Below are 16,381 nucleotides of genomic sequence, written 5' to 3' on the forward strand. Positions count from 1 at the left end.
TCATTTGGGAGAGCAAAGTCCGGACCGTGTTCCAAAATGGAACAATTAGAGGGCAGATCCACCAAGTGTGGAAAAATGTTCCTATTTGACCGCTACTTTTGTATTATTTTTAATACAGGAAGTAACGATTGGTTTCTAGATCTTTCTGTATAGCATACAATGCTTAACAATGTGTAAAAGGTTTATTGTCCTCTGTGCATGACAATATGTGTGAATAGCAACATTTAGCGCATCTAATGTTACAATTGTATATATTTTTCTGCTACTGCAAACAAAAGGCACAAAGGCACATAGTGTTGGATTATACAAATCTATGGTGAGAATGTGGAGAAAAGGATACATTCCCTCGCTGGTATTACTGATTTCTGTTTACACGCTTTTGAATGCTGACACATGCATAATAAGCAAATACAAGTATGGCTTCTTGGCAGCCATTTTGTTCTCCCCTAACAAGATTATAACTAGTTATTATACTGTGTGACTGTGGGCTAGGTTTACGATGAGTTTTTTTTCAAGCACATCAAAATTTAAAACAATACATTTAAATGCCAAACCACGTGTGTTTGCATTTATAATAACTCTAGCCCTGGAGATTTAAGTAGCCCTTAATAACTCAGTGATGTCAATATAACAGAGTATATAAATGGGTCTGCTTTTATCATTTTACATTAATAATATAAATAGCTTGTACAATATTTAGCATTGAAGCACCCGTTTTACGTCTGTGGGGTATATTTACTAAAGTGCAAGGTTTTTAGAAGTGGAGATGTTGCCCATAGCAACCAATCAGGTTCTACTTATCATTTATCTATCACCTTCTAGAATAGCTGGAATCTGATTGGTTGCTATGGGCAACATCTCCACTTCTAAACACCTCGCACTTTGGTAAACATACCACTATGAGTTCATCGAAATAGTATTCGGCCAGAGTGATCTCTCTGATGTCTGTGAAGTTGTAATCTGAATGTAAAACATTTCCCACACTGAGAGCATGTAAATGGTTTCTCACCTGTGTGAGTTTTCTGATGTTCAAGAAGATGTGCTTTCTGTGTATAACGTTTCTCACACTCAGAGCATGGAAATGGTTTCTCACCTGTGTGAATTCTCTCATGTGTAACAAGAGTTGATTTCTTTGTAAAACATTTCCCACACTTAGAACATGGAAATGGCTTCACACCGGTGTGTGTTCTCTGATGTATCACAAGACGGGATTTATATTTAAAACATTTCCCACAGTCCCGGCACTGAAATGGTTTCTCACCTGTGTGAAAACTTTGATGTTGAACAAGATGGGATTTCTTTGAAAAACATTTCCCACACTCAGAACATGATATTGGCATCTCAAGTGTGTGAGCTCGATGAGGTCTAACAAAAACTGACTGATGTATAAAACTTCTACCAGATTCAAAACTGGATAGTCTTGTATCACCTTTATGAGCTGTACTTTGTATGGCAAGATCTAATTTATCAGGAGAACATTCCTTATGGTTAGAGGGATGAGATGATATATCTGCACTGGGAAGTGCTGGAGGTATAGTTAGGGTAATTGGGTTGTGTCCTGGAGAATCTTGTGTAGTCTTATCTTCTATATCAAAATCTGGAGACACGATGAGATATCCCGCTGAGATATTCCTGCTTGTGCGTCCATCTAATGGAAACAAATGCATGAAAATAAGCTTTCTGGTACTTACTATTGAATCCTTCTCAAAGTCCAACTGGATGACACTTCTTTACCATGGGGTATAGTGAGGGTTGAGGAGCTAGCACCTGATAAGATACCTGTTTCTAGTATATACACTACTTCCCTCAAACCCCTTTCTTCAGTTTGAACTTATAAAGCCCAAAGGATACATAAAACAAACACATATCCTTCTCATATGCACAACCAAACAAGAGAGAAAGCGTAGTGCCCCATAGAATGACTTGGAGAAAGAGATATAACGGTAAGTACTAAAGATTTTAATTTTCTCCTTCCTCTATCTAGGGGACAATTCTTGGCCATGTGGATGTACAAAAGCTGCCCCTAGAGGAGGGAATACCCCAGCCTTGGCTGAAGACAATACATCATGTATCATGTACATCATATCCAAAAGAAGCATCCCTGAACGCAAATTCACGAAATCTGAAGAATTTGATGAATATATGAGCCGAGGACCATGTAGCTGCTCTGCTTAATGCTCTGCAGACGATCCATGCTGTGCCGCCCATTAAGTTCCAACCGAGCCAGTGGAGTGAACCGAGATCTTAGCTTGAACCTGAACGAACTCCCCGATATGCATACTGAATTGTGGCCCTAATCCATCCAACTATAGTCTATTTGGATGCTGGACAGCCTCTTTTCCAAGTGTCATAAAGAATAAGTAAACTATCAGTTGTCCTTATACTGTTTGTCACTATAACCATGTCCAACAGACACAACTGACCCTGAACCATTGTTTTACTTGATTTAGCAAAAGTCAGTCTTACAATTTCTTGATTAAGATGAAATGCCGGAACTTTAGGTTGAAAAGAAGTTAGTTAGTGAATGCAATATTGCACTATATTCATGAATCACCAGATATGGAGGTCTACAAGATAAAACTCTTTTAGCTGAGCATTGTCATACTGCATCGGATCCCGGCATTCACTTACCGCGTACGGCGATGCTGGCTGGCGTTGGGACAGCGGGTGGGAAGTCCCTGGCGTACGCTGTTTTAGTCTAGTCAATCCCTAAGTATGGGTTATCTATTATCCATCCTTGAGTTGCGACAATTATATAATCTTCTAGCTGATTATACAGCTACGATAAAACATAACGTCCATGGTGCACACTTTAAGTCCACCTTCTGCAAAGGTTCAAAGGGTGGTAACTGAAGCGCCGACAGCACCATATTTTGATCCCAAGGCTCTCTGGGATGCATATATCATGGCTGTATACGTAATCCGCCCTGCAAGAATGTCTTTACTTCTGGGATCAGAGCCAATCTTCTTTGAAAATAAATTGACAAAGCTGCCACCTGATACCTTAAGGGAACCTAAATGAAGACCTAACTGTAGGCTTGCACCATGTAGTAAAATGATTCCAGACTATGAGAATTGTCTAAAGATATTTTCAACAGATCTTGCTTTTTCACATAAAAAAAATTAATCCTAATAATTTTGTATTGTATCTCATCAAGAGAGCCAGACTAAAGCTGGCCATCCACTATACAATTATCTGTCAGATATCTGTCCAATCTGGCTGGTTGGAATGAAAACCTGGTAATGTATAGGAGCAAGTGACAATCGTCAATTTTCTCACAAACACTGGAAAATAGCCAAAAATGGTTGTTCAGACAAATTGGTTAAAACACACAAATGTAACCAATTTGAACAATTTTTTTTACCTTTTTTCAGTTTTTAAAACCATATGATCGACTGTCATTTGCTACCATACATGACCAGGTTTTCATTCCAACCAGCCAGATATCTGACAAAAAAATTGTATAGTTGATGGCCAGCTTTAGTCTTTCTTCCTTCCACTCAACTCAGTAGGACTGAAGGTTTTGAATTGAAATAAACATGAAGAAGAATAAACCATGAGGTGTTTTTCTGTTTATTGCCTCTTTAATGTGTTGGAGAGTTTACCCTTTAAGATTGAGAATTAGTTGTGGTTTTCTCCTGTCCTATAAGTTTGTTAGGGGAGGCGTTTGTGGAGTCTTAGCTGATGCTAGGCAGGTTTAGTATTTCTCTGATCTGGTTCACCCTCCCTGATGTGTGTGAATTTACTGTATTGGTTCAACTCATTCAAATGAAGACCAGACGCAACAAGAATGTGGAATACTACAAGGGTAATTCCCTTATAATAGGCATTTTTGAAGAAGACACGGCTCCGGGCCTGTAGTCACACCATAATAAAAATAAACAGAGTGTGTTTTATTTAAAAAAAATAAAAATAAATTTGGTCTTGTTTTTGGGGAAAGAATGAAATATCACCAACTATCGAAGGTTGGGATGCAACCAACTTATTAGAATGTTTAAGTAAAACATCTGGGAATACAGTCGTGCATATCACACCACTTTGTTTCGAGTAACTTCATACACCAAAGAACTGATGGACTTCTAATCTTAAAAATCTTCTGAACTAGATTTTGAAGGTCTCTGATCTTTTCGATTGGCAAAAAGACCTTGGCTGATTGAGTATTGAAACAAGGCCTAAAAACTTCAAGCACTGACTGGGAATCCTCTTGGACTTTATCCAGTTGATAACCTATCTGTGGGACTCCAGCACTTCCATTGACCATAACAGAATCCTTATTGCCATAGATCTTTGAATGCATGCTATCACTTTTGTAAAAATTTGAGTGGCTGTTTAAACTGAAAGGAAGAGCCATGAATTGTAAAGGTCTTCCCTCGACCAGAAATCTTAAAATACATTGATGCACATCCCAAATGGGCACGTTAAAGTAGATATCTTTGATATGTATGCATACCAAAAACTCTTATCTCCATTGCATCCTGAATCTGTTTACCTACATTCTTCTATTAAAGTCCTTTAGATTTAAAATGGGCCTGTGCCTCCAATCTAGTTTTTGGACTAACAACAGATTGGAATAAAATCCCATTTCTTTTTCACTTTCTGGAACTGGGACAACCATCCCAAAAAGGGCAGTAATTGCTTGCTAATGCCAGGCACTTTTGTCTGTCACTTGGTAAGCTTATTAAAAAGTATCTTTTTGGTGGAGGACCCGAAAGACTAATGATGTACTCTTTTCTATTATACCTGTCTAAAGAGGCCCTTCTCCACTGGTCCCTAAATGGCACTAGATGGGCACCCACCACAGGCACCTCTGGCTGTATGCCCTTCTTGTCATGCAGACTTATCCTGGAGCCTAGACACTTGTTTCTTTGGCTCCTTCCTACTTATCCCAACTTGTCCTCCTTAATTTGCAAAACCTCGGAACAAAGCATGTAGATGACAGTTTAAAGGGTGCAAAAAAAAGGACTAAATCTTAGATTTTCATATAGGTAAAAGGAACTGTTATTTCCCATGTCCTCAGAATTTGTCTAATCTAGTTCTGGGCCAAATAAAAAAACTTTCCTTTAAAAGAGAAGCCCTTGTCTCAGAATCCACAATTCCACGATTTTATCCATAGAATGAGTCTTGCCACAACAGTTAGCCCAGAAGCCTTTATTAGACGCATCGAAAGAAGCTTCACCACAATTAATCTGCCTGTTCTGCAATGGATAATAGCTGAGACTTAGATATGTCTGGTTGGGTACCTTCTATGAAAAAGTTCAGTCTACTTCTCCATTCCCAGCTACACCGGTCTGAGCGTTGCTTTAAGAAGACACTATACAAATAGGGATAGCAGTTACCTTAGATAAACGAGCTGCAGGAACATCCACTCTGTGATTGTCCCCTATAAGCTATTTTGCTGTCAGGAATCAGATATATCTAAGGAAATCTGCCCAGGAGCGGTCTTTTCTTATTAGGATTTAGCATGGTTCAGCTACCAATTCTGATGAATGTGAAGATGAAGGATATAACACATATCTCTTTAATCTCTTGGTTCTAAATAAATCAACAGAGGGAGTCTCCCGATTATCTACATCCTTAATATCCAAGATCTATCACACCTTTGACCAAGTAATCTACCTCATGAACACCTATTCTTCCTCTATTAATGATTACTGGATCCTCAAAATTAGATTCTTCCAGATGTTCGTCCTCATCTGACAAACAGTAGTTTGGCTAAGAAGCCGATGGTGCGGCTATGGGAGCCAATGGTGCAGCTTTGAAAGCAGATGATGCAGATAAAACTGGTAGTACAATTAGAAGAGTTGATCCAGTGGCTCTGAGACCAGTAATGCGGCTTTGAGAGCCGGTGGTGTGATGCGGCTTTGAGCCGGTAGTGTGGCTGCAGAGTTGGTGGTGAGATGCGGCTTTGAGAGACGATAGTATGGCTTGTGCCAATGGTGAGATGCAGCTTTGAGAGCTGGTTGTATGGCTTGTGAGCTGGTGGTGAGATGCGGCTTTGAGAGCCGGTGGTATAGCTGGAAAGCCCGTGGTGAGATGCGGCATTGAGAGCCGGTAGTATGACCTGTGAGCTGGTGATGCGGCCGGAGAGCTGGTGATGAGATGCGGCTTTGAGAGCCGGTAGTATGGCCTGTGAGCAGGTAGCGAGATGCGGCCTTGAGCCGGCTGTGTGGCTGGAGAGCCGATAGTGAGATGCGGCTTTGAAGCCGGTAACAGCTTGGGAGCTGACAGTGCGGCTGGGAAGCTGATGGAGCGGCAACGAAGCCGGTAACAGTTTGGGAGCTGACGGTGCGGCTGGGAAGCCGATGGAGCGGCATTGAATCCGGTAACAACTTGGGACCAGACGGTGCGGCTGGGAAGCCGATGGAGCGGCATTGAATCCGGTAACAACTTGGGACCAGACGGTGCGGCTGGGAAGCCGATATTGCTGTATACCAAGACAAGGAGAAATACAGGAGCGCTGACCATGCAGCTATGCCGAGAGATCCACAAGGAACGCTATAGTCGGGGAGGCGGCAATGGGCCAGCGTGCAGAAATAGGGGAAAAAAACAATCAAGTCGTGCTGTGAATAACACGTGACGTCCGGGGGCGTCCAGATTGCCTAGCAACCGACAGAACAGGAACAACATTGCTAGAAGGAGACAAGTCGTGACCGCGACTTGAACACTCTGCCTGTGTACAACCCTGGTCCATTTTAGATTAAACGGTCTGTTAATCTATTATTATGGCTGGACACAAAACTAGACAGTTCCTCTGTCAGAAATATAGCTATGAATAAAGTTAAAGACCTTGCCCAAGCTGTCTCTTCCGCAAGGCCTGTGGTAATCTCTGCAACCGGTCACAGATTTCCAGTGTCCTTGCAGGCAGCACAGTAAAGCAATTAATTAGTACTATGTTGCTAGTCAGTTATGGGGTGAATTTTGGGGCGTGGGGCCCCTTGAACTGCTCTGGCTGGACCTCTTTTGGGCATCACCACTTAACACTTATTTTTAACACTTTATATCACTCTATGTTTGTTTTTTGTTTATGTTACATTTTCACACACTTATTTTTCATTTTTTCTAACACTTTCAACACCAAGCAGTCACCTTCACTCACCTAACACTACAACACGTCACTGCTATTTTTTATTTTATTTTGTGTGGTGCCCTAGGGTGGTTTGGCTGGGGTGGTTTCACGCCCCAGACATGAAACCCCATAGTGTTAGGGACTTACCTGATGAGGTTACCTTAACGACGGTGGGTAAGCTCATAACTTTGGCCAACTTTATGCCAAAAACCTCGCATATTATGCATAATTATTAATGGTTGTATGGTGCGTCTGGTTTCTCTTTTTTTCTATGTTGTAATAAGTCTCAGCTAGGTAGCACATCCCATTAGAAAGAGCTAGGGTGTGCAGTCCAGGCCCCCTTTCCCCAAAATAGGCAGCACAGTAAGCATGCAGGTCCCCACTAGGTAATTTAGCCTGGCAACATGTACAGAAATAATGCAATCTAGTTTTCCCTTCTCCCTTCGCAGGTTTAGCCTTGGACCTACTCCCTTTTTCTGACATTTTTATAAACTATACAAATAAGAAGATAATTCCACAAAAGCACAGTATTATACTGAATATTAAACATCAATACAGACAGAGAAAAAAAATCTGAAAATAAATATAAAAAAATTATCAAAAATGTATCCCATACTTCCAGCCACGTGAAGCCCCTGAGAGTACTCGGAAGAGAGGGGCTTTATAGCTGTCTTCACTAATCCTTCTTTCAGGTGTTGGGTCGTACCATCTGCTGCATCTCCTCCGGGCTGCGTGATAGTCAGCCTTACCTAAGCTTGCATCTCTTTTGGTTAAGGGTATGTCCAAGGTATATCCGCTCACTACTCAACCCTTTCAGTAGATCTAGCCACCCCCTTTCACTAGGCAGGGTGGCCTAGTCCAGATGCACTTCCAGCTGCCACTTGATAGCTGTGCGTGCATAAAGAGCATGCAAAATACCGCTGGCGCTGCACTCTGCATTTGTCCCTGCAGTGGCTCCTAACTCCGCTTTCTCTCCGCTTCTGCATTCAGCCTCTGCTCCCGAACTGCCCCTGACTTGGCATAACTGCTGCACTGTCCTGCCAGTAGTTACTGGCGTGAATCCGTGCCACTGGACAGCCACTGATCGGGCGCCTGCTCTCAGTACTTGTCTTAGCCACAGGTCACGGCTCTCAGCCTACACAAAGACCAGGCGTCCCAAACGGCTCAGGGATTCTGGGGCAGGCAGCCCCTGCACCCACCTACGGTACATACATATTAGTGGCCACCAAACATGGCACCCACCTCCTTTCATTCAACCCTGCACTGGAGCCACACAGCAAGCCTGAGCTGCACAACTCTGGGCTGCTGGCTTTTAAAAGGTGAGAAGAGGCGAAGAGAAAAATTGCATGCAAGTAAAAAAATATTACATTACAGAACTAAAAAAGTAAAGAAAGAAAAAAAGCTATACAAGCTAACCCCTTGTACCAACCTACTCCTTCAGCACCTAATTTTAAACTGAAGGGGAGTAGCTTATAGATTAGAAAAAGGTAACACACACACTAGCCCCTGGTTACACTACTCACAATTCTCCAGGTGAACATAAAGGTAGCAAACGATAACAGTGGAACGGCCAATATATTTCCCTCTGGTCACACTCAGGTGGTAAAGTCCCACTGCCACAGTCACATTACTATTTTAGGCTGAATCATCGTAGACAAGCATTGAGGGAAGGAGAACAGCAAGACAGAGGAGGAGAATGGGGCAGGGCACATAGGGGGACAAGCAGAAAGCAGAAGGGCAGAGCAGGACACAGATACAGATCAGTAAACAAAAAGCAACAGTAAGGAGACTGGGAGTGTGTGGTTATAGTTTTGTGTATGTGTGTACATGGAGTTTTTGTAAAGTATACTGAGATTGGAGGGGTGGGGGAGTGTGGTTTTGGCATGCAGCAAGAAACAGGTTTGATCTACTGTCTTGTAGCACACAATGATAGAATGTCAGGAGGCGAGTAGGACTTTTAATAAGATAGGTAGTTATATTTCTACTATACCACTTACCTCAAATATAGTTGGGAGAATGTAAATGATACAAATATTACTACAACTACTGCACATGGAGGATCATGGCAAATGTCACACAGGGTCTAATCCCATTGATCAGTAATTGATTAACTATGGTGATGTACCTTGCACTAATATAGGAGAAACACCAGAGAGTGTGGGGAGGAGACTGGTCAGATCTCTGGGCTGGTAACACACAGTGACATGATGTGAGGGGGAGAGCAGGAATATAATAGGGGCTGATGGCTCCTGATGTATGAGATACACCAGAGAGTGTGGGGAGGAGACTGGTCAGACCTCTGGGCTGGTAACACACAGCGACATGATGTGAGGGGGAGAGCAGGAGAATAATAGGGGATGATGGCTCCTGTTGTATGAGATACACCAGAGAGTGTGGGGAGGAGACTGGTCAGATCTCTGGGCTGGTAACACACAGTGACATGATGTGAGGAGGAGAGCAGGAGTATAATAGGGGCTGATGGCTCCTGATGTATGAGATACACCAGAGAGTGTGGGGAGGAGACTGGTCAGATCTCTGGGCTGGTAACACACAGTGACATGATGTGAGGGGGAGAGCAGGAGTATAATAGAGGCTGATGGCTCCTGATGTATGATATACACCAGAGAGTGTGGGGAGGAGACTGGTCAGAGCATGTTGCTGGTTCCACATAAAAAGCTCATGTGAGAAGCAGAACAAGAGACTAACAGGGCCTCATGCCCCTGACCCAAAGAGCAGATAAATTTCCTCATTTGTCTGTACTGACAGAGGAAGGTGTAAAATAAGATACTGCTGTAGTAACATGAACAAAAATGCGTGATTATTTTCTGTAATGAGTGTGTATTACTCACCTGTGCTGATATATGTAGGGATTTCCTCCTCCTTTATATCAGTCACATACGTCTCTTCTTCTACCTCTGGATCTTCTACTTTTATATCAGTCACATATGTCTCTTCTTCTCCCTCTGTATCTTCTATCTTTACATTAGTCACATACGTCTCTTCTTCTCCCTCCATAACTTCTACCTTTATATTAGTCACTTTTGATTCTTCTTCTCCCGCTGTATTTTCTACCTTTATATTAGTCACATATGTCTCTTCCTCTCCCTCTATAACTTCTACCTTTATATCAGTCACATACGTCTCTTCTTCTTCCTCTGTATCTTCTGTCTTTATATCAGTCACATATGTCTCTTCTTCATCTATAAGTTCTTCACATTTAGTATCTGTGAGGTCTTCACTCTGTGTAATCCACAAAACAATACAAAAACACTAATAATGAATGATTTTATTAAGTGAGAATAAATCAGTAGGACAAAACACAGCTTCTCAGATCACATATTGAGACCCTAACTCCCACCTACCTGATCCTCCTGTGGGGTCCTGTGATTCTCCTCTGTCCAATCCTGGGAATAAAGAGGATGGGGCCATCTCTCTGGGATATCTCTGTTACTGGACCAATCTGTAGGAGGCACAGTGACTGAGTACATTGTATATATCATTTTCATGCGATGGGTCTACAATAACCTACGTAACCCATACCTTATTAGGGAAAGCAGAATGATTCCCTATGCTGCATTTACTGTATCTCAAACCATTTTTTCCTGAAAGTTTCCCCTAACGTTTTCCCATTGACTAACAAAATCTGCAATAAACCATAGAAATCCCAAAACCATCCATAGATAAGAGTCTGATACCGTAAACAGAACCCCACAATGATATACAAAAAATTAGCTGAACATCGCTACTAATACCCCTTTTACACCGGAGTTAAAACCCGGGTTATTGCAGTGTTAACCCGGGCACCTCCCTGGTGTAAAAGGGGAGAGGGTTGGATCGCCGGGTCGAGTGACCCGGCAATCCAACCCAGGCAAATAGCAGGGTTTAACACGGGCATAGCCCGTGAAACCCTGCTGTGTGTACGGCGCACTCCGGGTCACAATGACCTGGAGTGCGCTGCAAGCCGGCCGATTGGTCCGGCTTCAGTGGCGCTTGGAGATGACGTCGTCTCCAAGCGTCCACTTTCACGCCGGAAAAACCGGGTCTATGCAGACCCGACTGCAGTGTGAGCGGCGCCGACTCGGGAATATCCCGAGTCGGCTAAATTCCGGGTCTGATCCGGATAAGAACTCTGTTCCAACTACTGGTCAGACCCGGAATTTTGGTGGAAAAGGGGTATAACTAATATGTACTTATATTGGGGAGGCAAATGTGGGGAATAGAAATATAAATTCATCAACATATATATTCAAAACATGTAAATAACATATCAGATCTTTAGATGGCTCCTTTATATAAAAAGCTACATAGAGCTTGCTTTATAAATAATAAGAATATTTATTGCTGCATAAAGACAATTGAAAAATGCAAATAAAATCCAGTCCAGTCATTAGAATGATAATGATAAATTCACGAAAATAGATATAATCCCTGTTCATGAAATACACTAAAAGCAGTTGTCACACTGATGCATAGAAGAAGGAGTAAATTCTGGGGCAATCCGGGTTAATATCTAAGCAAATATATTGTTTGTTACCAGCCTTTTAAAAACACACTCCGACCCGATATTGGCCAGGAGCCCTGCCTTTATTTGTTGTGGTAGACTGTGAGTGTAGCCAGGTTTGCAGATGGAAAGACGCTTATCCGGAACTTCCAGAGTATCTCCAGTCGATTGTCACATTCATCACCATCAAAAATCCCATATGTTACCGTAACCTTATGAGAGGCGTTCACAAGATCATAGTGATCCCATCTGTGGTGAGTGCAGGGTGCCCAGCATTTACTTATAAAGTTTTATCTCATGTGACATCATGCCCAGTACTGTAATGAATATTATCTATGTATCTACATCCGTCCACTTCTGAATCAGGATCATTGCCCTCATTAGTCTGTACTGACAGAGGAGGGTGTAGGAGGCTGCTGTGATGACAGAACAAGGAGAATATGTGACTCTCTCTGTAATAAGTGATTATTACTCACCTGTGCTGATGTCTGTAGGGATTTCCTCCTCCTTACACTGCTGATCACCCCTCACATACGTCTCTTCTTCTCCCTCCATAGCTTCTTAATATCAGTCAGGCCTTCACCCTAAACAACCCACAAAAAAACACCACATTGATAACTGGTTTCATTAATTTTGATTAAACAGAATAATATCTAGGTATAAGATACACACAGCTGCACTGCATGTCATATAATGGATATAGCATTTTGTTGAGACACCATCTACCCGATACTCCTGTGGTATCTTGTGATTCTCCTCTGAACAATCCTGGGAATAATGAGGATGGGGACATCTCTCTGGGGGGAATCGGTATGATTTACCGCCGGACCCATGCCCGGCGGTTGGAATCCCGACAGCGGCATTCCAGCAGAGGAGGAAATCTTAATCATCCTAAGGTAAGTATTGACTAACCTAATTCTACCCCCTAACCCTCCCTTAGTGGTGCCTAACCATAACCTTCCCCCCCAGTGCCTAAACCTAACCACCCCTTCCCCGAAACCTAAGTCCCCCAGGGGGGTGCCTAACCCTAACCCTCCATTCCCCTAGCCTAAACCTAACCTCCCGGGGGGTGCCTAACCCTAACTCCCTCCCAGGATCTCTGTTACTGGCTCCATCTGAAAGAGAGCCAGAGAGTGATTATTAGATGTGTGTATATAGGTGACCCTCACAACCTCTCTTCTCTTTACAATAAATGCAAGTCTTCTCTTACCCAGAAATGTAAGGGGCCGGCGATTCTCCATCATCACGTCCTTGTACAGATCTTTGTGTTCCTCTAAATACTCCCCTTCCTGCATGGAGAGATAGACAGTGACATCCTGACTTATAGGAACCTGACACACACAATGATACAGTCATCACCCAGACACATCCCCTGGTATTAATGTATAATGCCCCATTCCCAGAAGTCACCTCTCCAGTCATCACCCAGACAGCCCCTGGTGTTACTGTATAATGTCCCATTCCCAGCAGTCACCTCTCCAGTCATCACCCAGACACAGCCCCTGGTGTTACTGTATAATGTCCCATTCCCAGCAGTCACCTCTCCAGTCATCACCCAGACACATCCCCTGGTGTTACTGTATAATGTCCCATTCCCAGCAGTCACCTCTCCAGTCATCACCCAGACACATCCCCTGGTGTTACTGTATAATGTCCCATTCCCAGCAGTCACCTCTCCAGTCATCACCCAGACACATCCCCTGGTGTTACTGTATAATGTCCCATTCCCAGCAGTCACCTCTCCAGTCATCACCCAGACACATCCCCTGGTGTTACTGTATAATGTCCCATTCCCAGCAGTCACCTCTCCAGTCATCATCAAGACACATCCCCTGGTGTTACTGTATAATGTCCCATTCCCTGCAGTCACCTCTCCAGTCATCACCCAGACACATCCCCTGGTGTTACTGTATAATGTCCCATTCCCAGCAGTCACCTCTCCAGTCAGCAGCTGAATGATCTTGTTGGTGAGTCCCAGGATCTTCTGGTCATTGTCTCACTCATGTATCAGTAAGGTAGAGGCACCGTGTTAGGGCTCTGGGTCCTTCTCAATCCTCCTGACACACAGGGATGGCTGCTGGGTGTCTCACACTCACAGGATGTCTTCTTCACTACTGTGTAATCCTGTGTAATTAGAGGCCTCAATATAAGGCTAAATCATTGAGTAACCATTAAGCCTTACTCTTTTCCTCGAGCCATAACACACACCTGATACAGAGGCCACGCTGATATCACACACACCTGATACACACTAAATCACAACACTCAGGTCACATAATATACACATATACTGCCCAATTTCTCTATTCCTCTGTCTCCTAAATATCTGGGCAGAATCGGTATGAAATACTGACGCTGGATCCCGACAGCAGTACTCTAACCCTCTCTAAGGGGTGCCTAACCCTAAGTCCCCCCTGAGGGAGCCTAAACCTAACCCCCCTTCCCGCATCCTAAACCTAGCCCTCCCGGGGGGTGCCTAAGTTTAACATCCCCCTCCCGGGCCTAACCCTAACCCCCCCTTCCTCAACCCTAGTCCTAACCCTCCCCGGGGGGTGCCTAAACCTGACCCCCTGAGGTGTCTAAAACTAACCCTCCCCCCCCCCATGGCTACAAGCTAACTATCCCCAGCTTACCTTGTTCGGGGTGCTGGGATTTCGGCATGAGGCTAAAGATAGGCAACTGCATTTCGATGCCTATCTTTAGTCCCAGGTCGGCCGTCCGACTGCCGGCATTCCGGGTGGCAGCAATTTAACCGCATCCCATCTGGACTATGTGTACAATCACCTATCTTATTTCTTTCTTGAATCTGCAATAAATAATGGGGAGGTAGCTGATATCCTGGCTATCGGGACGCTCAGAATGCCGGCGCCAGAATCCAGACACCAGTCAGAAACCCGGGGCTGGTATCCCGACGGTCAGTACTGGGGTTAGGCACTGAGGGGGGGAGGGGTTTAGGTTTATGCTGCAGGAAGGGATGGTTAGGCTGCTTACCTGCAGGTGTTAGTATCCTAACCCTGCCATAATGCAGGCGTTGGTATTCTGACTGCCAGTATCCCGTAACCAACCCAAATAATGAATGTCCGCTATCTTACATGATCTGTAACTCTGCAGCTGTAGTGGAACCATAAGTTCCAGCATGTCCTGTCCTGCTGGAATCCACAGTTAGCCTACCATCATCCCCTACACACAGGATAGTAAGAGAGGAAGTAAAGGGGAACAGAAGGAGCTCCAAAAAGGTTGATGAAAATGAGAATATAAAGAAACATAAGAAAACCTCAGAGAGGTATGTACTCAGGAGAGAGGACATCTGTGCACTGTATACATCACCTGGTATAGCCTCTGGGGTCTCTCTATTTATAATTTCAGTTCTACACTGACAACTAACTGACCGACAGCTACAGCTGGTAGGATTTGAATGAAGGGTCAGAGTGCTCCGGAAACCCCCTTTTTCTATAATCTTCTCCAGCTATATTATAGTGACAGAGTATGTCCCACCAGGTTTAGAGACAAGAGGCTGCTCCACCTGTACTATAACAGGGCAACAGTCACTTCCACATGTATTATGTATAACATAACACGAGAATCTACCTGCACTATGATAATGCAGCACCAGAGGCTGCTCCACCTGTACTATAACAGGACAACAGTCACTTCCACCTATATTATGTATAACACAACACGAGAATCTTCCAGTGATATGATAATGAAACACAAGAGACTGCTCACCAGTACTATAACAGTACAACAGTCACCTCCACCTGCATTATGTATAACACAACACGAGAATTTTCCTGTGCTATGATAATGCAGCACCAGAGGCTGCTCCACCTGTACTATAACAGGACAACAGTCACCTCCACCTGTATTATGTATAACACAACACAAGAATCTTCCTGTATTATGATAATGCAGCACCAGAGACTGATCCAACTGTACTATAACAGGACAAAAGTCACCTCCACCTGTATTATGTATAAAACAACAAGGGAATCTTCCAGTAATATAATAATGAAGCACAATACACTGCTCCACCTGTACTATAACAAGACAACAGTCACCTCCACCTGCATTATGTATAACACAACACGAGAATTTTCCTGTGCTATGATAATGAAGCACCAGAGGCTGCTCCACCTGTATTATGTATAACACAACACAAGAATCTTCCTGTATTATGATAATGAAGCACCAGAGACTGATCCAACTGTACTATAACAGGACAAAAGTCACCTCCACCTGTATTATGTATAAAACAACAAGGGAATCTTCCAGTGATATAATAATGAAGCACAATACACTGCTCCACCTGTACTATAACAAGACAACAGTCACCTCCACCTGCATTATGTATAACACAACACGAGAATTTTCCTGTGCTATGATAATGAAGCACCAGAGGCTGCTCCACCTGTATTATGTATAACACAACACAAGAATCTTCCTGTATTATGATAATGAAGCACCAGAGACTGATCCAACTGTACTTAAATAACCAGTATTATAAAAGGACAGCAGTCCGGTTTATCTGTATTATAATGACACATTATAGCCTGCTCTATCTAAGTTATGATTAGGAAGCACCACAGTCTGCTCCCCCTGTATAATAATAAGAAAATATCATTACCCGCTGCCAGACACAGCAAAAGCTGCTGTCTGGGAATTCTATCTTCCTGGAAATTGTCGCGAAGAAACATCCGAAACGCCCCTCTAGATGACCACGCCCCGTCCCTTTCATCTTCTTGTAGCTATTGGCTATTGTCCGCCCTGTACCTCTCATTATAGCGACCTAAATCCTCTCATTCCCCTCAGTGTA

General features: G+C 43.4%; 1 protein-coding gene across 1 annotated transcript; it reads right to left on the reverse strand.

The window, feature by feature from the left end:
• Positions 1 to 844: 844 nt before the first annotated feature.
• On the reverse strand, positions 845 to 16,261 carry LOC148508077 (uncharacterized). Its single transcript, XM_088445270.1, has 7 exons — positions 16,193 to 16,261; positions 13,505 to 13,692; positions 12,779 to 12,857; positions 12,045 to 12,152; positions 10,430 to 10,527; positions 9,917 to 10,307; positions 845 to 1,648 (listed from the first exon to the last, which is right to left on the reverse strand). Exons 4-7 carry the CDS (start codon positions 12,121 to 12,123, stop codon positions 906 to 908), a joined length of 1,311 nt encoding a protein of 436 aa, XP_088301396.1. The 5' UTR covers positions 12,124 to 12,152; positions 12,779 to 12,857; positions 13,505 to 13,692; positions 16,193 to 16,261; the 3' UTR covers positions 845 to 905.
• Between the last annotated feature and the right edge of the window lie 120 nt (positions 16,262 to 16,381).

Source organism: Taudactylus pleione, unplaced genomic scaffold, assembly GCF_031769625.1.
Source record: "Taudactylus pleione unplaced genomic scaffold, aTauple2 ptg000377l, whole genome shotgun sequence".
Taxonomy (NCBI): domain Eukaryota; kingdom Metazoa; phylum Chordata; class Amphibia; order Anura; family Myobatrachidae; genus Taudactylus; species Taudactylus pleione.

Bases quoted from the DNA above. Each gene is read 5' to 3' on its own strand.
- LOC148508077 (XM_088445270.1), bottom strand. From the start codon at position 12,123: ATGGAGGGAGAAGAAGAGACGTATGTGAGGGGTGATCAGCAGTGTAAG. The intron at 10,528-12,044 runs GTGAGTAATAAT...TGCCTCCTACAG, and splicing joins CCCTACAGACATCAGCACAG to ATTGGTCCAGTAACAGAGAT. The intron at 1,649-9,916 runs GTGAGTAATACA...TGTTTCCATTAG, and splicing joins CCCTACATATATCAGCACAG to ATGGACGCACAAGCAGGAAT.